At 36.0% G+C, this 27,345-nt stretch overlaps 1 protein-coding gene across 2 annotated transcripts; it reads right to left on the bottom strand.

The window, feature by feature from the left end:
* Positions 1–14,833: 14,833 nt before the first annotated feature.
* Positions 14,834–18,813, bottom strand: LOC136268858 (cytochrome b5 reductase 4-like). 2 transcript variants are annotated; one of them, XM_066064325.1, is made up of 16 exons: positions 18,582–18,813; positions 17,817–17,917; positions 17,642–17,756; positions 17,248–17,322; positions 17,084–17,188; positions 16,943–17,027; positions 16,828–16,885; positions 16,622–16,715; positions 16,542–16,571; positions 16,317–16,442; positions 16,052–16,192; positions 15,862–16,005; positions 15,671–15,763; positions 15,385–15,535; positions 15,173–15,331; positions 14,834–15,116 (listed from the first exon to the last, which is right to left on the bottom strand). In XM_066064325.1, exons 1-16 carry the CDS (start codon positions 18,781–18,783, stop codon positions 15,065–15,067), a joined length of 1,731 nt encoding a protein of 576 aa, XP_065920397.1. In that variant the 5' UTR covers positions 18,784–18,813; the 3' UTR covers positions 14,834–15,064. The 2 variants fall into 2 exon arrangements, with proteins under 2 accessions (XP_065920397.1, XP_065920398.1); XM_066064326.1 differs by having other exon boundaries at positions 15,862–15,999.
* Positions 18,814–27,345: the final 8,532 nt, after the last annotated feature.

The raw sequence follows: 27,345 nt of genomic DNA, 5'->3' as shown, positions 1-27,345 counted from the left end.
GATGGAATGGACACCTCTTCTAAATTTGGTAAAGGGGTGGCAGCATCAGTAAAAACGGAGTAGAAATATTGGTTAAACAGTTCAGCCTTATCCTTATCTGACACAGCTTTTACAGAATCGTTGACTAAAATTGAGGGAAGGGATCCAAACTTAGTGATACTTTTGATATAATGAAAAAGTTTTGGGTTCTTAGATTGTGCGTAACTGTTAATCAGTTCTTTCTCATAAGTTTCCTTTGCATTATATAACTCTTGTTGGGTGAGCTCTTCAAGTTGGATCAAACGTTGTAGGGAGGCAAGAGTAAAATGACGACGTAATTTTTTACGAAGAGTACGGAGACATTTAAGATGATGTCTAATTGTTGGAGAAAACCAGTTGGGATACTGAGTGGGTTTTAGTTTGATTTTAGGAATGAACAAGTCCATGCCACTAAGTAATAGTTCCTTTAATATAGCCCAGGCACTGTTGACGTCAGTAGTATTGTAGTAAGCTGTTAAGTCACAAGTAGAAATGAACTGATTCAAACTGTTGTAGTCACCTTTAGAATAATCGAACATATATCTTGCTGACTTATGGATGGTATGAGAAGAACTCATAATTATGCTCAAAAATTTTGTCACAGTTCCCATGTTTTGTTACTTTGTAATGGATAATGATAAACTTTGGCTTATGAACAACTGGTTAAATATAAAAAGTACTCGTTGTGCATTAAGAGTATGGCTACATTGGAAACTATAACAACAGTCATGTTAAATAACTACTTAATGCCATATCAGTGGCATTGACTGTTGTATTATTGTAAGTCAACCTTTTTCTGTGGCATGCATTTTTGCGTACAGTATGACAATTATTCTGCCTATTATGCTAGCATTACGCTTGATGCTTTCAAGCACCTATTATATACTCAAAATTATTCCAGCTGGTGCCTATCCATTAGGGAGTACATAAGCACAAATATGTACAAAAAAGTGTACAATATTTTAGCATTGCTTGTTGCATTGAATCTTATTGGGACTTAGAAATTATGCGGCTCTTGTAGCCGAGAAAAATAAGATACTTTAATAGAGCAGTCAGACCTATTAAAGTACATGTAGGCCAGTTGTCGTATACTGGCAGTAGTACTAGATTTGTGCTTGGACCATTGTAGTAGGCACAGTGACCAGAGATGTGAAATCATACACTCGATTAAAACATTTCAATCCTTTTGCAAAAAATGCACAACAGCCTCTCATTACTTACAGTGACATTCCTTGGTTTTTTAATTTTGCCAGCATAATCACAAAGTTACTAAATAGCCATAAACTCTACCATACCAGCCCTTGATTGATTCAAAACAATCGGTCTTCCTCGCAAAACAAAGCAAAAACAGCATGAAGAACACACACACACACACACACACACACACACACACACACACACACACACACACACAGAGTTACAAAGCCAAATAGCTATGTGAGACAACACAAAGCAATTACAGATCAAAAACAACAAAAAACATAAGAGAATCAGCTACTGATTGGATAGCACAGGTGTTCTAGCACCATTATAGAAATCATTGTATGTGATGATTTATGGTGGCAGAGAATTCCACATTTGGATAGTTTTATGTCTGGGCCTTGCAAAGGATCTTGTAACTGTTTCAGTTATAACTCTGTTATATCAGGTCTAGAATTTGTACATCACAGGATGCTGGTGTGAGCAGTATGTGTTCTAATACATTCACAGCATGTGTGCGTCCAATATGTAACATGGGCATGGGGAATTTACCTGATATGTATGCAGACTATGGGCATACATATCAGGCAAATCCCAAGTGCCCATTTTACAGCTAATATGTAACACATCCAATTCAGGCTAATTGCCTGTTCCAGATGAGTAATCACCCATGCCAATACAAGTGTAAAGAGTGGTTAACTTGTGTTATCTGTAATGTGGGTGTGGTCCATATTCAAAAACGCTTGTGAATGAACTACAAGACTAGTTCTCACCTTTAACTAATGTTTCCCATCTCATAGAATGGCAAGGATACTGAAACGCCTTCACCTGGAGTACTTCTTGTGGCAGACTCCACTTTGGTCACGTGAGCATTAATAATCAATTTCAGTCTGAAGTTTTATAAAACAAACAAGGCTATACCATTATACCTCATCCACACCAAGGCTATGCTTGCTTTTATGAAAGTGGCTTACTGTTTTGAAGTGCAACCGCTTTCCCAGGATACTTCTCAATGTGCATCGGTGTACATTTAGTTTTCTCCCTGTAAAGAGAGAAAACTAAATGTACATGGTGCACATGATAAATGTATCCTCTGGAATTCTTTTGATCTGAGATGTGAAAGTGTTACATACGCTACTGTACCGCTTGTGTACACTTATTCAAAGTGTTTAGATATCTAATACTAGGGGGGGGGGGGGGGGTCTAGGAGCTAGCAAGGGGAAGGGCACAAAGTTGTAGGTGGTTGGGAAGAATCAGATTCTCTTGTTAGTTGCTGCATTTTTGAAGCAGCAAATAATCACCTCTTAGTAGTGTCTCACTGTTGATTCTGCCTTTGCAGATGGTTGTGAAGCCTTAAAAGCTGTTTTAAAGGCTCTGAACGTATTACAACAGCAACACGATATTATTTTTAGAGGCACCTAGTACGCACGAAGGTGCTGGGTGGTTATTTCACAGCTAGCTTGACTTTGGTTTGCTTTAGTTTTAGACGAATTTGTAATAAATGTTAGTAAAATGTGCATATTTCATAAGTTTTATAAACTAATCTTGGCTTGACATAATTTAATTTTTAATCAGAAGTATGGCAGCTGGCTCCTCCACAAGGTGAGGGGGGGGGGGCATTTGCCCCAAATGCCCCATCCTGGATCCGCCATTGAATACTGTGAAATATAAATGCATTAAGTGTTATACTTACAGGTGAACGGTTTAATTGTGATATGAGCTTGCAAGTTCTGGAAGATTCCAGTATGTCACTGTTTACATTTGTGGTCAACTACAGGATGTGGTTTGTGTACCTCTATGACTCCTCTGCTATTGTCAGTTTATCAAGTGATGGTCTGATAGCTCATGCAGCCTTACGGCTGACACCCTTATATGTATACTTTGTGTGAATAAAGTATGTCCAACTGTTAGTCAGGTATGAGCATTACATATATTCATGCTCATAAAAGACTAGTATTTGTGTTGTAATCACTATCTTTAAAATGGAGTATCACAACTTTGTGATTATCTGAAACCTTATTGCAAACATACTCATTTCTTGTACATAATCATGGTTGATAAGTGCATGTGGATGAACGCAAAACTCCAACACGCGGTACAGCTATACAAGAGAAGAATGCTATAGGTTTGTCAACTGCGCAAGGCTTGAAATTTCATATGGTACATGGCCAGTAATAATGTGGATTAATATTTATGCCTAACAACCAGCTAGACTCTACGGTAATACACTGTATGTAATTTATGTTTGCACAAAAATACATAGTATTGTGGCTCACGTGCACACTTTAAGTAAGAAAATTGTTGAATTTAGATAATTTTCTCAGCATCACCATTAATTTTTAGCATGACATCCTAATAAAACAATCACTGAGCTAATTAGCATTAATACATGCATTGGCAATCTGCATATTATAATCAGGGAGTTTTTGATGGATAATGTAGATAATGTCTGCTGGTGTACTGTAACTACATACGTTTCTGTTCATTCAAATTCCTACTACCCTAGTATGTTACAAAAACAGAAAGTGGCATTTATTTTTAATGATTTTCTGGTCAATGTTTCATTTACATGTGGTTGCCCTATACAACATTAAACCCATTAATCCATTATTTCCATTAGTATCCAAAGTGAACACTTGATCTGCTGTCATGTATAGTTAAAAAATCACCAGTGTCTACTAGAGGTGAAGACACATCTGTAGTACCACAGATACTCAGCACGCTGCTGATGCATATAGTATTGACTTCAAAAGTAATCAGATGAGATGAGAGTAGACCAAACCAAACAGCCACACATACACTGAAACCACGTATGTGACATGATGGATAGGTAAGAATGTAACACAGGATGTGGGTGCGGGCTGTAGCTACAGGTGTTCAGTCTATGGCAATTTCTTGTATTCATAATGTAAATCAGTAAAGCTACAATTGGCTTGTACATTTATATGCGATGGGAAAGTATATCTATTGCATTGTTACATTTCTGCCAATTCAGATGCATGTGATAACTTTCTTGCATGAACTGAGTGTACTCATATAGTGGTATATCATATACCACTATATTGATATACCACTATATGTGGAGGTAACTGCAGTACAGTCTACATAATCTAACCACATCCTCGTATATGACTGATTTAATTACGCTTTTAAGTAATTGTCACTCACTTTGCAGTATTAGTACTCTATATATGGTCACTTCAAGGATGTGGTCAGACCATGTAGAGATGACACCTTGTGCTGCAGTTACCTCCTTCACTCAATGTATCGTATGGCTATACAGTAGAGAACTATACATGATATAATATACCCTTGGTAAATACAATGTATAGCCACTGTTTCAGTTTTTGAAATCTAAATATCACTGATCACATCCTGTGATGTTCACTCTAATATACCATTTGTTGTTTACATGTGACCGTTCCTTGTCAATTAGTTATACATTTGCTATGACAACAGTACATTGATGCATATACTACAAGCTGTAATTCAACACAGGATGTAGTATAGACCACAAGAATTATTATAAGTGTATTCAATGTTTGTAAGCTGTTAAAGTGTTCCATTATTGACTATACTAGCTAGTTCAGTGTTATCAGGTTATCTAGATCTTAGATCTCATTGTAGTCACACTGTAAAGGTGCTGAACGATCTAAAACTTTGTACCATATACTGCACTCATATGTCCAGTGTTTGTATGTTTCTTTCACCATTTTGACAAGCTTAAGTTTGGAAATTTATCATCAAGTTGTGTATCACCATATCAGAGAGTCCATGGCATCACAGAGATTATCCAGGGGTAAGACATTTGCCAATACCTGCAAGTTTGGATTATAGCAATGGCGCTTTTGTTATATTATAAAATTTTACACCAGTAAATGAAGTACTGGGAAAACCAACCTGCCATACTATACACTGATAATAGCAGAGGACAGTCATAGCCGCTTGAGCAATGTTGTATACGAACTACTGTAGTTGACACCATGTGAAGTCACTGAGATAAGAGTTATCGGGTGCCCTAGCCTTGTCTGCTAGTGTATATAAGGTATTACACTGTTGCTTAACATGTTATTATGTACTATGTTAGCACATGCATAAAATTAGCCACACTAGATTTCGGCCTGGGAAAGAATTTGCCATAGAAGTATAAATCAACATAATTTTTGCCTTTATTTGTTAAGGTATCCAGTATTGTGAATGTGAATATAAGAAACTGTTACAGACTGAACACTTGTAGCTATTGTCCACACCACACATCCTGTGTTAACATTCTTACCTATACATCACGTCACGTACATGGTTTAGGTGTTTACATATGTGTGGCCAACTCATGTCACCCTATCCTGTTAGCAATGTGAGTCTTCTTTGCTTGTGAACATCATCATCTATTATACATGTGTCAGTGATGATATATGGACACATAAGTAAAGGGACACATAACATGTAAGGACGTTATGTTATCAGTGTATGTTCTATTAGAGTGAGCAGCTATGAGTGAGTCTTGTTTGTTGTGTGCATATTGTACCAAGAGTGACTTTTTTGCTCTCATGTCAACACATAAGTAATGATAGTGAAGTCAAATATCTTGGTGATGTGACGCTTACACTTTTTCATACAGTACTGTTAATCTGTCCATGCGTGCAGTCACCTACTAGAAGTGTAGATTGACAATACTATGTGGCTATCACTCTGTTTAATTGTGATGGATTATTAGGCCAAGCCTAATGGTGAGCTGTACTCAAATGTATCATATGGACATAGTTTAATGTCATTACGTCATGAATAATCTTTAATAAATACCACACTAATCTTCTTTTATCATCATAATAACAAATGTGAATGTATATGCATCCATTATGTCTACTCAATTGTGTCTATTAATATGTGGCAGTCTACCAGTCTTCTCGTGTGTCAGTTAATATATCTGTGCTATTTGATACTATGTTACTGTGACAACTGATCATAACTGTAGCTAGACAAGTTATAACTCAACACAGGATGTAATATATATATATATAGATATATACCAGTGTATTAAATGGTAGCACGAAATGATGAACATCTTTTCAGCTTCATGTTAGATCTTTCATTCACAGTTATGGGGTACATTCTGATTGATAACACCAACTGTATCTTATTAAACTTAGCTTTGGTTGCTCAGTTGCCATGCCCATATATACAGGTCCAATGTTTGTCTTTAGTATTTCTTCATTTACATAAAATGATTGTATGATGCATAGTGCTCCAGTGAAACATCATTAGGAGGGCCACCCATGAGATGGCCAATAATAAAGTGGTCTTATTAATGAAGTCACGAAATACATTTTAGCTGAGTTTGGAAAGGTGGCCACTTCACTACAATAATGTATTTGAAGATAATATCTGATTTATCTCTGTCGTATTGCTATATTCATGCAAAACCAACCATTATACATTGTCAAACCACCAACCACATTATAACTGATAAAAGCAGAGGAGTCATAACCACGTGGACAGTGTATACAAACCACATCCTTGTGGGTGATACCATGAGATCCAGTCCACTAATGCCTTGTGTCTGTATGTGTAGTTAGTGACTTAGCTACTTGCTTACGGTTTTGTTGATGGATAAACACAACCAGTTTGTTAAATGAATGTTCAAGTTGGTAATAGGAAATTGTGCAAATCTAAAGTGAATTTTAAATTATGTGTAGTCAAAGAATAATGTCACTATATTGGATTGTCAGGGAATGATGATTGTGCCATAAAGATGTACATCTACATAATCTGCCATCTTTTGTTACGGTATCCAGTGATTTTCGTGAATGTTAATATAAAGACTGAATGAACACCTGTAGCTGTTGTCCATGCCCACATCCTGTGTTATAACTTACCTATCCATCACATCACGTACATGGTTTAGGTGTGTTTAGCTACTATGTGTGTGTGTGTGTCCAACAAGTTTGCTCCAATTTGATACTATCCTGTTACCTTTTAAAACAGACAATGTGGATCTGTTTGACTTATGATATAAAAAAATGGGAATGTATGCACTTAATTGGTAAGGATGCATAACATACAGTATTATGTTGATAATATTGGTGTGTATTTCTATTAGAGTAGGCAACTTATTAGTATATTATACTGTATGCTTAGCTGAGGTCTTGTTGAATGTTAAAGATTTTTGTTCATACAATTGTGTAAACAAATCGGTAACATTGGTAACTGCAATACATACATAATGGTCCATATTGGTCCAATCATCATTAAGTATTATATTGTCGTAGTGAATTTTAAATACTATGCTTGTTTCACTGTAATTACTACTTTTATACAGTCTATGTGCATGGAAGCTTCAAGTATATTTAGATTAGATTTTGTTATGTGTACAGTAACTAGTAATGAACCTTCATGATGCCTTGGCAGTATTGGTTAGGTGTAATCAGTCCTGAAAGTACCTTCAGTTTGACCCGAACAAATAGGTTGTTACATTTTTGTCTAGCAGAATTTCTTCTGACTGACTAACTGATCAATACCTTACCATTCAGACAAGCATAACTCAATAATGGCTACGCTATGGGCTTCACTGTTATGTGTCACTTTTTTCTCATTGTCATTGGGTAGGAGAGAAATGTAGTTTGAATACCTGCACTTGTTTGAATGATTTTGGCTGAGGCCAAGGAGAAAGCATGATCCATCACGTTCCCCCCCCAGCCTCGAGATCCAACAACTTCAAACAGGCTGTAGGATCAGGTGTCCTACAGACCTTCAGCACTTGTGCTGTAAAGCCTTAATAAATAAATAATAAATAAATCCATCACGTGGTCTACAGTAGCATGTGCAGGAGATGTGATGTCACATTTGGAGGTGTGTCCAGAACAAGTATGGGTTTTTGAACCAGAACATACCACTCTTTTTTTTTTCCTATCCAATGACAAAGAGAAAAAAAAGCAGTGCAGCCATGCAAGAAATCCAAGAATGCATAATGGCCACTTCATTTTTCAGTAGTTGATGGTTGGGGCACATAATCAGATTGTTGGGACAGCAAAATTAATTTTATCTGGTGCCATTCAGTCAGGCACCATTCAGTCCACATTCTCATGATCACTTTTTGTGTACATTAATACACATTAAGTAATGTATGGCAATGAAAACATAATTACACACATATACTGGATCTGTTATACATATATGGACATGAAAACTGAGAAAGCAAAGTTAAGTACAGTATGTAATAGAAGACAATTGGTGTTATTCATATCTATACCATATCTGCAAAGTATGCAAGTTGTACAACAATGGATCAGTGTAGATTTTCATCATTTAGTGCTAACATTGAATATAATATATATACTACATCCTGTGTTGAGTTATAACTTGTCTAACTCTAGCTACACCGATGATCAGTTATCATTGTAACATACTGTAGTATCAAGTAATACAGATATATTAACTGACACATGATAAAATTGCACTTGTAATTGCTTGAAATTGAACCTGTGTGCTCAATTAGAGTAGACTAGATTTAAAGTTGCTTTGTAATATTCCCAGGTTTAATGGGCATGTAGTGTACATTCACATCTTGTTATTGTGATGATAAAAGATCCACTGCTGCATAGTGTATATTGGAGACAATTAATGCATGTGATAATGTCTATACAACAATATTTGTTTGATACATTTGAGCAAAGGAAGTTGACTTGGCCTAACAATTTATCACATAAATAAAGCAGAATGATGACTTTTGTACATAGCAGAATTCTTTGTAAGTGACTGCTTGGAATAGATTAACCATAATATACTGTTTGTAAGTGTACATTAGTTACTAAGTGACCCCGCAACTCGAATCTTCTTTTCACTTTAATGTTTACACATGGTATCACCTACATGACCATGCCTTATTAGTTTTTGTAAGGTGTATAATGAGGTAGATTGTATGAGCTTCTTGACATGAATGAATTTTTGTATGAATATAACAAAAGATCAGATACCATTTTACAACTTCACTATCACCAGTGGACAAAGCAAAAATACTCCTAATTAGGATTTTCCTGTTCATTAATGCACAGTTGCACACCATTGTTAAATAATATGTGGCAGTAAAAGTGGTTTATTGTATGCACATACTAGCTGCAACAGGTATGGCATGTGGCATCTGAGAAAGCATAGTTTTAACTATTCTGAATTGATTGAATGTACTATAACTACAACAATATGTATACAGATATTACATAAAGTTGATACCACTGAACTAGTAAAGTCAGTAGGTATCAGATGAAGGTTCTCTACACATCACATTGAATACACTTATAATGATTCTTTTGTTTTATACAACATCCTGTATTGAATTACAACTTTATGTACTGTTGTCATAGTAACATAGGCAATTATGTTAATATTATTGGCAGACCAACACATATTATGGTATAATAGATGTGTTCAAATGAGCATTGGAAACTGCACCTGTATGTTCAATTAGAGTGCTTTTGTTGTTTCACACTTAATTGCAAGTATTAAGATATTCCCACATTAAATGACACATACTGGTACAGTTAATCCTCATTAGCAGGGCTATCCAATAAAATTAGCTCAAAAAAGAGGTGGCCTGTAGATAATTAATCAATAAAGTCATGAACTACATCGTAGCTATGTTTGAGACCTGGTGAAGTAGTCTTATTAAAAGTAGTGACTGCTAAGTGAGGTTTCATTACATTAGTGTATTTGCAAGGTGATATCTGATCTCTTTGTTATATTCATACAACAACTCTTACAAGTAAAGGAAGTCGACGGAATAACAATTTGCCACATGAGCTGATAATAACAGAGGAGTAACTGCTACATGGACAGTGTATACAAACTAGGTGACACCATGTGTGAACTATTGAAGTAACTGTGAGATTGGAGTTGTCCAGTCTACTAGTGGTCTTATGTCTGGAAGTGTAGTTTGTGAGTTAGTTACCTGCTTACTCTTTTTGATGAAATAACTTGTTGCATGAATTTTACTATTCCCATTGATTGTAGGACACTATATCATTTCCTTTGGTGAAGATCAAAAGTGCCGGCAAACTGTGGTATATAACTGATATACCACAGTTTGTGGCTATGCTTACCATATATGGTGTAACTTTACATTATTTAATATAACAACACAAATGGGTCCATTATAATATTCCACATACACAGAACAGAATGTAGTAATCACAATGAGTTAACCAAGAGTTCATATTATATAATAGAGATATGGGCACAATGTGGAATTTATATAACCCAAAGCCCGAGTTTGCGTATGTCCATCTCCATAGAAGAAGGTTGTATCATCTTAAAAGTAATGATGTAATGACAAAGTGTTTGGGGATTGTGACATACAAGCAGCCATAAAATGTAAGAACTGTTATCACTGTGCCATAATCGTGATGCTCAGGACAGCCATATTCATGAATGATGTAGCAAGAAATGTCTATGAAGTTGTCTAAACGTATTCGAAAGACGTTTGGTATCTGTTGTATATATACAAAGACCACTCTAGTAAAGGAAGTTCATCATTAGACTGGGCAAACAACCCACCACTTTGTAAACTGACAAAAGCAGAGGAGTCATAGCCACATGAACAGTGTATATAAACCACATCCTTGTAGGTGATACCATGTGTGTAAACATTGAAGTGACTGTGGAATAGGAGTTGTCGAGTGTGCTAATTGTCTTATTGTATAAGGTTTGCAGATCAAGTTGAAATTTACTATAAACACAGCATTTGCCATCATTTAATTCTTAAGGTATCCGTATTGTGAATATAAGAAATTGTTACACACTAAATACTTGTAGCTATTGTCCATGCCCACATCCTGTGTTAACATTCTTACCTATCCATCACATCACGTACATGGTTAAGGTGTTTTCATTGTGTGTGGCCAACAGACTAACTCCTGTGTCATCCATCCTGTTACTGTTTAAAGCTGTCAATGTGAGCCTTTGATTTATTATCATCATATTTTTGTGTGTTCACCACTATGGTATAGAAATAGGCAAGAGTATAATTGTGTCGAAGCAAAGAAAATAAATATAATCAGTGCTACAGTGTATGTTCTATTAGAGTAAGCAGTTTATAAGGTCTGTGTACTCAGGGAACCTTGTTTATTATCAAATAATTGTAAAGTGTGAACCAGAGACATCAATTACCACAGTAATGCTTGGCTTTTCTTTATCGTGACATTGATGTCTGTGCTACTGTACCTTGTTATCAGTTTTGCTCTATGGTTGTCAGGTATTGTAAATTAGTTAATTGTTACACACCCTAGCACTTGTAGCTATTATCCATACCACATCCTGTGTTAACATTCTTACCTATCAGTAGTATCACGAGCATGGTATAAATGTTTACTTACACATTCACCCTGATATCAATCATCAAATCCATTTACTTTAAAACAGACAATATAATTCATTTTATTACCATGACTTTTGTGTGCATGTGTCCAGAGCACTGTAAATCAAATATATGTTAGTATAGACTGGTTTCAAATTATACGTGTTCACCAGCTACACATGTTCAGCATCATTCTTAAGTTCACCCAAGAATTAATAAAAATGCTCATATATATAGTGTTGTGTGTGTATGTTTTATTAGAGACTTTACCAGCAATGCTTTGCATACTACTGTATGTATATTAATTAGAACATTGTCATGTGCAGAGCTATCACCGTGTGTGTGTTCTAATTTTTACTTAGTGGTGACACTGCAACTTGGTCACATATCTTCCTCCATTTAGACTACATGCAAGCCATCGCTTTAACTGCTAATAATAACAAAGGAGTGTTGACCACATGAACAGTGTTTCCAACCCACAACCTTGTGGGTGAATCTATATAATACATTGAGGTAAACATCAGATTAGAATTTCCATTGCACCAGTATGGTGAATTTACTTACAAATGTACAAGCTGCTAAGGGAAACATTTATGTGTATATACATATATGTTGCAAAACTTACACCAGTGGTGTATGGTGCATGATAAGACCACAGCTTATTTAGCAGGATTTTGACACATTAGGTACCTTTGTCATGTACCTTGTTGAAATGGCACATATTATGAGGTATGATGGTTAGCTTATTGTGAGTATCATTATCCAGTATCACAAAGAGAACTCCTGTAAATACAGCCCGGCAATACTGGCCACATCCTGTGTTAACATTCTTACCTGTCTATCATGTCACGTACATGGTTTAGGGGTCTTCTCTCTTTGTGTAGTCAACAGGTTGACTCCAATATGGTTGACTGATACCACAGCCAAGGAAATCTGCTTCATAATAGCTAAGTATACACTTTTTACACACCATTGGAGTACAGAAGTAAACTGAGTTAACAGACTACCATGCAGGGAATGAAATCACTTTAAACGACTGGGTGTGGTATATATTATGTGATACGTTCGGTGCATGTGGATGTCTTTACCAAATATTATAAGTGTATGTTCTATTAGAGTCATCATATACACCCTTGGGCTATGTGATATTGAAATAACCCATGCTAAAACCATTTGATCGTGATAAATGATATAATGAAATAATGTCATGGAAAATAGTTTTACAAGCACAGTTTCATGTAATAATAGTAATTTTTAATCACAGCAGGACCCTCCAAGGGTATAGTGCTGATGTACAATTACAAATCAATTTACAATAAATTAATTAGTGATTGTTTAAATACTTCTACAGTATGTGGTTCAATTATCATATCATCAAGTCTATTCCAATCTGGTACTGTTCTTGGTAGGAAGGAGTAGTACTAGTTTAAGGTTGTGTGAATATTGAGTCCTCAGCACAGATGATCTTATGGGAAGGCAACAACTGGGTATAATACTAGTCTTGCCCATTTGCGACATTCTTGTAATGATGGCTAATTAAAGTTTTCATGGATGTTTGTGATGCTGTCTCTCCATGGTTTACCTGACACAAAACGACCAGCTCTATGCTGGGTCATCTTAGGTGGTAAGGATCCCATATCAGCCACTCTAATACAAGTATCACAAATTGTTTACATGCTAGTTCACGCAGATGTGTAGGGCAATGCTGAAGATTTTGTTGCAAAAACCAATGGTTTTATTAGCAAATGTATAGTCTATGTGTGGTTTCCATGAAAGTCTATGATGTAATTTGACTCCAAGATACAGGTGTTGTAGTCTTTTCCAGCAGTACTATATAATGGGTCAGAGATCATTCTCACTGTCTGCCTTACTGTTGATTTGTACAGCAGTCCACAAATAAGATCTCAATAATGGCACAAACTCACTATAGTATTATACATATTATCTTTATCACAATAATCATGTAGGTATCACAATAATTACATCATTGTGATTATCACATAGCCCACAAACATTTTTATTGTGAGCAACATAATGAACACTGAACAAAGAATTTCTTAATGTCTATAATAAGATTGAAGGGCCCCTTCCTGTTATTGTGACAGATGATCCACACCTGCAGTAATCTTATACACTCATACAAATGTACAGTAGTGTACTTTGATGTGTTGCAACTATCACTTCAATTCATTTGTCTATACATGTCAAACATTACACTTCGGGTTGAAATGAAGATAATTTACATACGCATCTATATTAAAGAATGTAAGCTACATTAGTAACCCTTATAGAAGTGATCAGACCAGCAATGTCGCTTCTAGCATTACCAGTTTACATAAAATTACAAGTTTTTGTGCATGTACAATACCACACCCATATAGCCAGCCAAAAACATCTCTGTGAATATTTCCCAAGTATGGCAAAACTGAATTCCTAAATAGCAAAGTCTGTTCAATTATAATAAGCTTCCCACAACTTTGCAGAACACATGCATCTTTTTGGCTTTCAACATTATGGCATTAATACCTTTTCACAATTTTTAAAGAATAGCTACTGTACAGACTTTTCACTTGGCGATTTTATAGTTGGTCTTTTAGGGAGGTGGCTACTAAGATAGGTTTCATTAATAATACTCTATAATGCTGAATGCACTGCCACTGCCTTGGACACATAATACAGGCATAATGTGATTGCATGATCAAGTAACACCAACTGTAAAAGTAACCAGTATGGGGCATGGCATGGGAAAATGTCTGTAGGCCACACATACAAAGAAACGTGTGTGCATTATGAACACATAAGAATGTTAACACAGGATGTGATGCTGCTATGGGTGCTCTATATTCACAAAGCTTGTGTATGGGTAGCAGCTATTATACCTGTAATAGCAATAATGCTGTGTGGCTATAGCTATATAGCTGATGAAATAGGTTTTAATGGCACCACCATACAAATGCCTATTTGTGTCTTATGGGGCATCTATCCTGTTCTGCATTTTCAATTTAGTGCAAGCAGACCAACACGAAGTAATGTTTTCAGGATCTACAATAACAATTAATCAGATTTCATTCAAGTGTAAGTATATCACTTTTTGTATATAACAACTACTTTCTTGTCATCAGGCTTTGATTTGTCAAAATGGCTATACTGCAGGATAGCAACCTTACAAGCTGTATAGTTGTGTCATTCCCTTGTTGAATGTAGCTAGTTAGTTGATTTCCCTGAATTTTTTTGAGGTAGAAGTATGATATACTCAAGCATTTAAAAGTTTATTTTAAATGTAATGGTGACATATTGTACATTTACATTATTCCCTTTTCGAAAAGTATACTTTTCAACAGAATCTCAATAGCACATGGGATTACAAACAATATATGGTAAAACAAGTTTAAAATGACTGCATGTACTTATGTGTATGCTAGTCCTTGTGGTTTTGCATAAATAATGATAACGATTTCGAAATGTTAGTTAAACTACTATACAGCAACGAGGAAGTTACAGAGATTATTCAAAAGCATGAATGCTATTTTCTTTGTAGTTCATGTCCAAGAGGGTGCTGTATAAAACACAGAATGATTATTTAGAATCACATTAACATGGGTTTTATTGTACCTGATAGTCGTGTGTGTGAACTGAGTTGGACCACACACACATATCAGTTGACCATCATTGGCAGGATGCATGTGCTGTTGTAGTACACGTCTACCAATTCTTCCTCTTTGACCAATCCAACTATTTCCAGCATGTGATAGGATGTGTACTACTGTAAACCTATATAGAATATAATTTAAAAAATACTCTCATAAAATTCTAAGTTTGCTCACTTGGAGTCTTGTTCAACAAGCAATTTTAATTCATCTCTCCACATTATATCATCTTCTGTCTTGTTGAAAAGTAACAGCTTCACTGACAACTTGTTGGTTCTATAGGTATTCTTCAATGCTCTCCTTATCAGTTTTGACATAGGTGTAAACCCTGTAAGTACAATGGAGGTATGTATAGTTGTTTATACATGCATAGATGCATTAGTACACATGTACTCTGTAAACACAAAAGCTTGAATTCAGTAGTCATGCAACATACGACATATTATTTGCCATGGAAACTGACCACTTCCAGCAGCTATGAGAGTGACATGATCCATACTGTCTAGTAGAGAAGTAGTGAAGCTACCCATTGGAAAGCTAACATGTATCATGTCCCCTACAAGAATGAATAATATTGTAGTATGTAGACGAATCATTCATGCACATAATATTATACTGCAATAGAAGTATAGAGATGATGCAATTGGTACATACCAATGCAGATTGATGAAAGAATAGATGACATTGCTCCATTCTTGTACAACTTTACCATCAACTCCACTTCAGATCCCTCATTGTTACAATCACCAGTCAGTGGTAGTATTGGTGTATAGCTACGCTCTACCCAGTCACCTGTAGCTATACATGAACATATTATGTCACACAAAAATAGGTATATACGCACCATCCTGTTTAGCCTTTATACTGACATGATGTCCTGTTGGTATTATCATATGTGATGCTCCAGGTAGTTTAAAGATAAATGTCTTAGTTTTGTGATTAACTTCATTGACTGACTTCAGAGTGCACTTCATGTACTGTGTACCTGTATGTATTCAAGCACATAACCTAAGAGTTTGTCACCCACCATATGAATAAAAATCTCAGTAGTAACACGTTTTAATTACACATTTTTACTGACACCAATCAAATTTACACACTCAACTAACCTTCTTTCTCAGTACACCTTGGAGTAACTGTACTATTTCCTGGCAACAGTACACCTAGATTACTCCACTTTATTCCATTAGTTGCTTTCCCAAGTACGATTTGCAGCTCAGCTCCCACCAAGTGCACTGTATATAGACATGATGTAAAATATGTTCGTAAATACTTTTACATGGCTAAAATAAACAATATGTATTACCATATCATAGTATATCGCATGTGGTTACCTTTTGATTTGTTGACTGGATGCTCTAAGGCTAATGAGAGAAAAATAATATAGCTATTAGCTTCTGAACTTGAGACTAACCAATATTCATATTGTAGCACCAGTTCCCAAGAAAGATGATAGTTTCAAACACACAATCATTAATGTGCAAGATAGTATCCTCCACATTGAACACCTTGAGTGTATAACAAGATGTAATATTGCAGCACACACACTTGAACAATCATGCACATGCCAGCAATGTATGGGGTAGATATATATATTTGCCAACATACAATTAAGCTAACCAGGCTTTGTCCATTTAGTGTAATGACCACATCTGTCTCAGTCTGATGCCAATTATACCTGTGTATGGATTACATTATTAGTAAATACATGAACTTATGCACACACAACTCCTACTTCACACTTGGCTGGTCCTTTTGTTCACGTGAACTTCTTCTAGAACGTGTTTCAGGTATAGCAAGACTATTTGTAATTTCATTGTCTAAATGATGCATCTATGGTCTACAAGTACAAGTATTGCAGTGGCACCATACATACCAAGGTTAAAATGATGTGAAGAAGCACTGCTGGTAGGAGTGGCTGGAATTTTGTTTACGTCAATGTTATGAACTGGGCTGGCTATGTTGGCTCCATCAGCAACATCTGTAAGAAAATAATATAAGGATGTATGTTGCTGATTACAAGCTTGAAGCTTCCATCACCTTCACAGTCAGTTGTGTTCAGAGTTGTTATCTTGAGCATTTGTGTACTCAGCTTTCTAACAGCCACAGGAGATCCTGCATGCAAAGTATTGAATAGAATGTTAGCCGGAAACACAATAAAGGTAATAATAATAACACGGAAACTGCAGCTACTGCACACAGTGGAACCTCTCTTAACAAACTCCCCAAATTAAGAACACAATAGAAAAAACCTCTATAACAAGGACAAAAATTTTGGTCCCAAACCGGTCTGGTTAATACACTTTTTACCTCTGAAAGAGGAAAACCTCTATATCACAGCCAAACATTCTGGGTCCCAAAATGTCCGTAATTAATAGAGAGGTTCCACTGCATGTATAGCTATATGCAACATATCAATGACATGTACAATTACCAGGGTGTAAAAAGGGCTCAGATATGTACAAACTTGATGACAGTGGACCAAACGTTGCCAAAGTACCCACTTTAAAAGTAACCAGTATTGAAGATAGGTTGACATGGGAGTGAACCTGTTTGGAGAAGTATAGCATTATTATTGTGCAATGCAGCACAACCATATAGCTAGTTACCTGATTAAACAGTGAAGTACAATCAATTCCAGCTGCTTTCATTACTTCAGATTTTCCACCAGGATGAAATGCCAGATAATGAGTGACATTGTAAACAACTCCTGTGGAAGAGTAATGTGCAATCTAATTCTCACCACTTTATGCATTAATGATTTAATCAATTCTATGCTGCAAGACATCATTAAAATAATATTATCACTACAAGCAAGCTATAGTACAGCAGAAATAAGCATTCAGATAGTGCTCTGAAGAAGTCCATGCAAGCAGTGCGAGTCCTGAGTGTATGATCTCAGGTTCAACAGCCTAACAGCCACTAAAGCTGATAGTAATTCGACTGGCAGTTACATGCAAGGAAAAGAAAAAGGCAGCTAAGCTGTATGCACGTTTTAGGTGTATGTTAATTTAACAAGCTATATACTCTTAGTTTTGCATGTGCAGAAGAGCAGGTAGCTAAAGGATGAGGTATACAGTATAGCTACATACGTTTAGCTAGCTAGATCTATGTCCTTTTTCTGCATCATGCATGCATGGTCTTCACAGCGTGTCGCATGACCACTCTACTCAACACCACTAAGGTGGACTACACTTATCTGCAGAAGATAATGCATGCAGTAACTAGCAACTATAGCTCTATACACGTGACACGGTTATGCAGCAAATGTATAGCTACACTGTTAAAACAGAAGTGTTATGGTAGCACCTTAGGTGTCATGCATAATTATAATGACTTCATTACACCTATTTATCACAACACTTCCAGTATACCTCGGAATGCAGTCCAGCAGTCGTTCTCCATGTCGTGCTTTCGGAGCTCTTCAAAGGTTATAACTACTGTTTGAGAGCTAGTGTTGTTTTCCTGTTTGTACTTCCTGCAGAGTTTGATCCAGCCTAGCAGACCTTTACCAGCGTCAAGCTTGCCACGGCGATTCTGTTGCTTTTGCTCTGAAATAGCTACTCGTCCAGCCATTTCTTTTATCTGCAGTTGTAGCAGGGAGCACTAAAGACACGAACTACGTGCTTGACCTAACAGCTACCCCTTTTATAAGTGTTGATGATCACGTGCACTAGCGTGGTATTAAAGGGGCTTCACTATATATATATTTATGGCAGATTTTGCTGTTCATCGCATGCATGCATGTTAGCATGCATGTTAGCATGCATGCACTTGCTAATTTTTCTTATATGCAGCATTAATTATAGCTAGCTATAAGGCCACATAAACTTGATTATTATAGTTTCTGTACTCAAAATTGCAGTGCGGGAAGGCGGATTTTTATTTTATTTTTACTAACTAGATAGCTGAGTTAGCTAGCTAAAATGACTCAGAATGTAGTTTTCTTATAGACTGCTCTAGCAAGGTACCAACTTTAGAAGGTGCTGGATAGCTGCACTCAGCCACCATGCAAAATCTTTGATGAGGTAAGAAAAACGGTCATGCCGCGGCGGGGATACAGAAACTAATAATAATAGTTTATGTGGCCTAAATCTAAAATACTGTGCATGCAGTATGATAGTTATACTGATACATTTATATTGTAATTACCACTAGCTAAACAACTTGATCTAATATGACCTTTGCATATACACTATAGCCTGCAAAGGGTCAATCTCCACTGATTAGTAAATCTACAAGTAGAAAGAAATAGTTGATCATCACTCTAACAGTCTTTCCTATACGTAAACGTAGCTAGCTATACAGCTACAATGCAATATAGCTGCATATGTTGGTATGGCCAGATAAAACTGTTCGTACATATAGCTATACATGTGCATGTTAGCTTATATAACTTTCATAATGCAAATAGCTATCATTGTCAGTATATATGGCAATCTGCATGTGAGCCATGCAGAGAACATACAAATATTCATAGATGAGTCATAGTTAGGCTGCAATGTAAAGTCATATAGCTACACACAACTTTAGTTTGCTAAGCAAGTATATAATTGCTTACATGCATAGCAAACAATTTTTGTACATATAGAGTATGTTTTGATAGTCACACTTAATAAGTCTATGGCATGGCTGCAGCTAAATCACACTACCTCAGTGTTTACATTCCATGTGGCTGCCAATAAGGATGTGGTTTGTATATGTTGCCATGGGACACTTTGACTATCTGTAACACCCTAGACAGTAGCACTACTATGGTTCATTTAACTGTCTAGTTCATATGGTGCATGCCATTTTTGTGTTATTGTAGAATATCACTGACACTAGGCTATATCCTGATGCAGCATACTGGATTTTCTCTATTATTTAGCAGCACTTGGACTTGACTGTGAATGATCTTGTACATCATAGCCAATTTCAAATTTTTGCATCGCTCTTTATGAGCGATGCAAAATTTGAAACTGGTAATGATGTACAAAATCATTCATAACAAAGTCCAAGTTGAAAATGGAAGCTACCTAATCCAAACAGCAGGGGCCATGACCAACAATTTTTACAGCCACACTCAAGAATTGATGCTTACTTCTACTCTTATTACCCCTCCGCAATTAGATTATGGTATGGCTTTTCCAGCAGTGCTGTCGAATCACCTAACATTGACTTATTTAAGCTACATATTAATTTTAGCTTAGTAATTATAATGTAATTGTAGTATGATCATTGTTGTACTGTATACTCCATATGGAGGTTTTTGTACATTAAAAAACACAATACAATACAGCTCATTCCTCAATTGCGCAGACTAATCTAAAGCAATTATTTGTACTGTACTGTAGTCTGTATATTACTCAAACTGATCAGTGCACATGTGCGTGTGTGTGCGTGTGATGTGTGCCATCTACACACAAATAGTTATTGCAGAGGATCATACTGAGCTAACCAGTAGGACCAGCTAGCTGTATATACTTGCATGGTTGTGTTTGGTGAGTATGCAAAGATTTCTTCAGAATCACAACGTATTCTCATAAATAATGCTTATCATACAAATATGCTGTGATCATAACCCACACAATATTTCATCTCATAAACGTGCTAAAATGATTCATGTTTCAGATTGACCAGTTATTTGAATTCAAGGAAGGCCTATATGTGCTATTACTTTACCATTAGTAGCCAATGCTATTATTTTAAAACAATCTCACTGATTTGTTAGTAACATGTTAGCTATATAATAAGCAATATTATTGTTTCAAATGATACCAGCACACTGACAAAATTACTTTCTCTGCCTTATATAAATGAAACAGTCATGGAATCACATGTATAGGTTGATGAAGTGAAGTAATAATTAAGAACATGGCTACATGCTATTGCACTGATTCAATAATAGAACTAACAAAATGTATGTGAAGCCACAGCATCACTGCATGTATCAGTGCTCCATATATACATATCCCATAATTCAAGCACAATTTTTGTTACATTCATGGACTATTCTCACCTTGATATTTACATAACACATGGTCCCCCTACAAGGATGTGGTTTGTTTACACTACCATATGGTGATGGCTCCTCTGCACTACTATAGGTCAAATATGTGACAGCTTGTGAGGCCAACCAAGTTGTTTAGACTATCAAATCACTATTGGATACCTACATCATGAATCTGTACATTAGATTGCAGCATCATAATAATTATGTACATAGCTAAAAACTAAGAATACTTGACGTCCCACAATTTTGAGTGGAATATATACTGACCCACTCATACTGCTAAATATGTACCTTATATGTTAACAAAAATGCAGAGTAATATAATGCAAGACAATACATCTACTTTATTAGCTCTAATCTTTGACTTTTTGACTGATGGCAGTGTCTGTGCAAAAACACAAATTGCTGCGTCATTGTTTACAGATTACTCAGCTGGTCATTCTTCATAGTGACATCTTTAATCCAATATATGTATTTGCACTGCATGCAAGTTCAGTATGACTGTTGTTTATTTGCTTTAATTAATTAACACTTTAGCTACAAAATTGAAAAATTGCAATTGTAATTTGGTGAGAAGCCTGTACATCTAAACTGTACACATTATGAGTCAGCTATTGTTAAGTATATGCCTCATTATCGTTACCAAGGGGTTATGACATCACTGGCTCTGTACTCAAGGGTGAGAGCATGGGAAAATGGACAATTTGTCAGAAATTTGTCTGTTGACCAACCGTTATAATAAGCCCTGTACTAGGTACCTTTTTGAAAGGATGCAGTCTTTAGGATTTTTCTGACCATAAATGGAATTGGCAGGACACCATGTCCTTTCAAAATGTAAGAGGAAGCCTACTAGTGTCTGAGCTGTACATGACTGTTTATTCTACGAACAATCTACCAATTGGTTGCTAGAAGATACCACATTCTAGCAAACCAAGGGAGGGATCAATGCCAATCCCTCTGCTGGCTGTGACAAATAACACTCAGGATACTTGGCAGCACAACCAGTAAAGTGCAGTACATTTTGTCTATAGAGTGTACTGGTGTGTCCAGTGAACTAAACGTTTGTCCGACCAACTGCAAGTTTGTCAGGAAATTTAAAAAGTCTTATCATAAGTCCTGCTGTAAATAAGCTATGTATACAAATATTATTGTGTCTGGTGACATTGAAAAGATAAGAAGAATAAGGGGAAGAGGTGAGCTCCTTTAAGAGTGTATGGTCAAGTTATGTTTGCCATAGAGCAGAGATTAAAATCAAAATACTCTAATAGAACAGTTGACAAGCATCCAACAAGATTGATTTGCTTGATTGATTGATTGATATATGATTTAGCCTCTGTAAACCAGCAATGTACTACTGTTCTTCCTTACCAGAGTAACAGAAACATATGCATAGCTAGCTAACAAGTACAAAACTTTGTGACACATAGGTACATAAAATGGACAGAGATACAAAACAAAACACATGGACACAAATGCAACAATTCTAAGACAAATTGCAAGGATGATCAAACAAATTACATGAAAGTTTCTTATCATCATGCAGTGGCATATCCAGCCAAGATCTGGTAGTGAGTTATAGGTGCAGGGCCGGTCTGAGCCATGCACTGACAGTTATTGAACAAAGGGAATGCTTCAAACTTTACTAAATTCGTGATAGTATTTACTGTTTTCTTGGTTAGATCTTAAATGTCAATGCATAGGCTTTATAACCTTCTCACAGATTCCTAGTGAGATACATAGCATTTACTGATTATGGTTTATGGCTGGTCAGATATTATAGTGATCCAAATATATATCCAAATTCTCCAATTGATTTAAATGTCAAATAGATCAAGGAGATTGTGTATGGAATTCACTTTCACCTGATCTAATCCAGCAACAATCATTACCAATTAATCAGTAACCCCATAACCGATCACATTGAAACAATATATTATATGTGTTAATCCTCAAACACTGAGGCTGCACACTTTTGAACATATATAAAAAGATAATTTAATTACATTTCATTCCGTTATAAATGTTCTATTAGAGTGTGTTTGACTGCTCAACATACATCTGACCACCCTATTAGAGTTTACGTTGCTAAATTAAGATAGTCTGGTGTTTCTGTTACTAGCCCACAAGTTAAAACTTAAAATTTCAGAGGGAAGCCTTTCTAATATGACACTATTATGCCAAATATTCTGTCATACCAAATTTAACATTCTAGTATTTACATGTATGTACTGTACCAATGATGATAAATATTTATGACAAAAAACAACTATGGATGTGATGTGACTAAGTATAAATGCTTTCAGATTGCTATAATACAAACCAAATATGACCACTATATCCCAATCGTGTATATGCCTACTGCAAATAATTTGATATTTTCTCTTATATCTCTACTAGTACAAAACCTGTATAGCTGCTAGTTTTCATGTAGCTTAGTGGCATAGGATAATACTGAATGAACAAAACTTAATGTACTGACAAGTGTTCAGTTCTGTATAGTTGTCTGTATAGCTCTACTTCAATAGTTTCTTAGAATAATTTTACATACTGAATTAGCTTATACAGTGAGTTATGAAAATTCCAAAAATTAAACTGCAAATTAACTCCTAGTGCAGCTGGACAGGATTTACTACTCTGTTTAATGAATTGTGCAGAAATCAAAATATTGAGAATTGAAACTGATAAAGTATTGGAGAGTATTGTCTATGGTCAGTAACAAAAGAAGAATTAGCAAAGTCAACTGTAGTATTGTACACTTGACGTATAACACATAATGCTTAAAAGAGCAACACTAACCTATATAACAATCCACTGTCTAAACAGTCACATGATCTAGTTAGCTGATGATATAGCTAATAGCTATAAAATAATTACATGTCTAGACTAATATCATCACATGCACACAGGCACATGATAATCCTAGCCCCTGATTTTCATTCTGTAATTATGACCTTGCTTATAGATATATAGCTAGCTATTCACAGTGTGGCCAAACTGATACATGGTCAATGTACTCCATACAAGTACTAATACAATGCATCATCATTTTGGTATACCCTTATCAGGTAGCAATAACAAGCAGTGCTTTAGTTGTGAATGCAAATTGTGAGCTACATATATTATTTGTATGTAATTCTTGTACAATTCAAAGACTGCAACCCTATCTCTCCATATCATTTGCTGTATTTAATATTTAAACTCAATATTTTGACTCATTGTTAATACAGTGGAACCTCAGTTACCCGAACTCCTTGGGACCACGGGTGGTTCATAAGTCTGAAAAGTACATATCTCTGAAACCATGTATATATATTAATAAGCTTAAAATAGCATAAAGAACATTGGTAAACATTTTTGAATTTTCAAATACTCTAACAGAACAGTCACTACTCTAATAGAGCAGTCATTTCTGTAGTTCAGTTAACTGAGAATCCGGATAAGTGAGATCCGGATAATTGAGGTTCCACTGTATATGCAAATTAATAACAACATTAATTTTGTCATGTCATTATTGGCACTGCACCAGCCATTTCTTGGTCACCACCTATTTCACATGTTTTAAAACTTTTTTAATGACTAGGCCATACAGTCTTTCACAGCTTGGTATATTTTGCATTTGCAAACCTATAAATCCAACTGGTTTTGAGGCCAGCTATTACCAATTATTTTCATTTCTACAGGAAGGACAAAGACAGATTCCAAGACAGCATTGTCCTCATACATGATAATTTTTATTAGAACATTTATTTTCACCGTAGTACAACATTTATTTTGCACTCTGTCATTTGTAGAATCTTTGAAACAAGAACTATGTTAGTTGGCCCAACTCACATGTATATTTCATAGCTATCTGGTTGGTTGGTTGGTTGGTTGGTTGATGGACTGGTAATTACATTATCACTTGTCATCATACATGTAAATGTTAGACTGTTCCCCAAACTATGATGATAATTCTGGGGCGGATTTATGTACCCCCCTTTCCTTTCTAAGTTAGTATTTTGGCCAATAAAACCCTAAATCTTCTATGTGTATCAAAAGCAGACTTATTTCAGGAACTATAACATCACTACCAACACAAATAATGTTTATGGAACTATATATACCTATTGTTCAACTCTGTTCCAGGAGAGTATAGCTTCCTTTTCCTCAAGTGTTCTTCCTAAAACAGGTTTCGATTGTGGGTTGTATCTCCAGTTACAAAAGTTTTAACTGTGGGTTTTGTTTTATTCAGATAATTAGCAGTGTTTTCCACTATGGCTATAAGAGGTGATTGGTGCGGCTTTTTTATAAATTATATGTTAATTGGTTAGAGTTATCAACTTCAGTATAATATGTAGCTACCAACTCAGCCATTTTGCAAGCTGTAGTCTTTTGGTAATTTACAGTCTCATAAGGTAGCTATAGCATATTCACCCACTTTGTCTATGAATTTTAAATCTGTATCAATTACCTTCTGAGGTTTATGGTGCTGGCATTTGTATATAGCTAGCTATAGATCAGTCTTCATAACCTGGCAGATCTAGAAATAAGTTGACTATCACAACAGCAAATTCAGAAAGCAAATAATATTATTATTATTATTATTAGCACTTTACAGTGACCAGCACTGAAGGTCTGACAGCAACATGTGATATAGTTGTACTTTGCTAAGTAAAGATTGCCAGTGGACTAGCTAATAGCTACTAGTACCCTGTTTTGTGCTTCACTGCATTCTTCTGCTTTTCAGTAAACTTTATTTGGTGTTAAGACTGACAAAGTGTCACTAGGTTAAGGAGCATGCATACTAATAATTGTGATCTTATTTATGTTCAACACCACTACTACTTAGCTATACATGTTTCTGCCTCACAGCTTTAGCTATATTGGAGCATGGCTAAGAGAGCTGATGCATTATGGTATATAGCTAGCTATATCTAAATGCTTGGTAGCTACAAATGAAAAGATTATCATGCATGCATGATAGCTACTCAATGCATATTGCAGTCAGTCTTGATTTAAATGGAAAAGTAAAATTTAAAGATATAAACTGAGTCCATTGTTTATTTATTTATTTATTTCCACTGAAAAACCGCTAAAAGCACTCTAAGATTCACCTTTAGAGGACCAAATTTCCTGGGGGCATGCTCCCAGACCCCCTGCATTGGCATGTTTTATATGCTAAAAGCATACTAATGTGGTCATTATTCCAAATTGCATCCTTGCTGAAGCTGGGGGTGCCAGAGGAGTTGGTGGAGCTGGTGAAGTCCTTTCATGATGGCATGAAGGCCAGAGTGAGGGTTGATGAGGAGCTACTAGAGGAATTTGAGGTCACCAATGGTCTCCATTATCATGTGTTGTTGCTGAGAAGTAGTCAGAAATGGTAAGGAGGTTGATGATGTAGGCAGTACTAGGCACACTAATGTTGTACAAGCAAAGCAAATGGTTATTTTGTAGGTCTACTATAGTATAGGAGTGCCAGTGAAGCTTTGCTGCAGAAGTGGAATTTGCTTGTGTTGTTGGTATGTTCAAGGGTTGCTGCATCCAGTGCTGTCAGAGTGTAGCAAATTTTTTGGTAAGCTTTTCAAAGACCAAGTTCATGGTGGAGTGGCTGCTGAGGAGAAATGTTTTCTTGTTTTGGATGATGGCCTCATTAAATGGGTTAACAGTTTCTCTTACCTTGGCTCCTTGATCATGGATAATGAAAGAATTTTGATGAGGTTGAGAGGAGAATATAGCCAGTGCCTCTAAGGCTTTTGGAGCTTTACATCCAGCTGCGTCTAAGAATTCTTATCTGTCTGGCAACATGCAAGTATATAGGGCATGTATGTTATCAGTCTTGTTGTATGGCAGTAAATGCTTGACACCACTTTGTGGGCAGCTGAGGAAGCTGAACAGTTTCCATCCCATGATAGGTGTGTGAAGTCAGTGTCGGGTATGACTAATCAATGGCTGTAGGAACAGCATGTATCATCAACTACAGTGAAGGAAATGTGGGGAGATCTAGGAAACCATAAGTGCTGAATTAAGGAAAAGGTGTGTTTTTAGAGTGGTGGTTCCCAGATGCCTAACCATCACATCCCAAGAATTTGCTTATTTGGATGGTTACCTCAGACTCGTCCATTTCATGGACTAAGAGATGATTTGTCATCATTGGGAGTTAGTGA

The sequence above is a fragment of the Dysidea avara genome, chromosome 10, assembly GCF_963678975.1.
Source record: "Dysidea avara chromosome 10, odDysAvar1.4, whole genome shotgun sequence".
NCBI classification, from domain to species: Eukaryota; Metazoa; Porifera; class Demospongiae; order Dictyoceratida; family Dysideidae; genus Dysidea; species Dysidea avara.
This window is presented reverse-complemented; position numbering and strand designations above follow the sequence as displayed.

What these genes read in the sequence shown, in the direction of transcription:
- LOC136268858 (XM_066064325.1), bottom strand. Translation starts at nt 18,783, where the DNA reads ATGGCTGGACGAGTAGCTATTTCAGAGCAAAAGCAACAGAATCGCCGT. An exon ending in CTGCTGGACTGCATTCCGAG is followed by an intron (nt 17,918 to 18,581) that starts GTATACTGGAAG and finishes ACTCTTCCACAG; the next exon opens with GAGTTGTTTACAATGTCACT. An exon ending in GTGCTACAATATGAATATTG is followed by an intron (nt 16,572 to 16,621) that starts GTTAGTCTCAAG and finishes TTCTCTCATTAG; the next exon opens with CCTTAGAGCATCCAGTCAAC.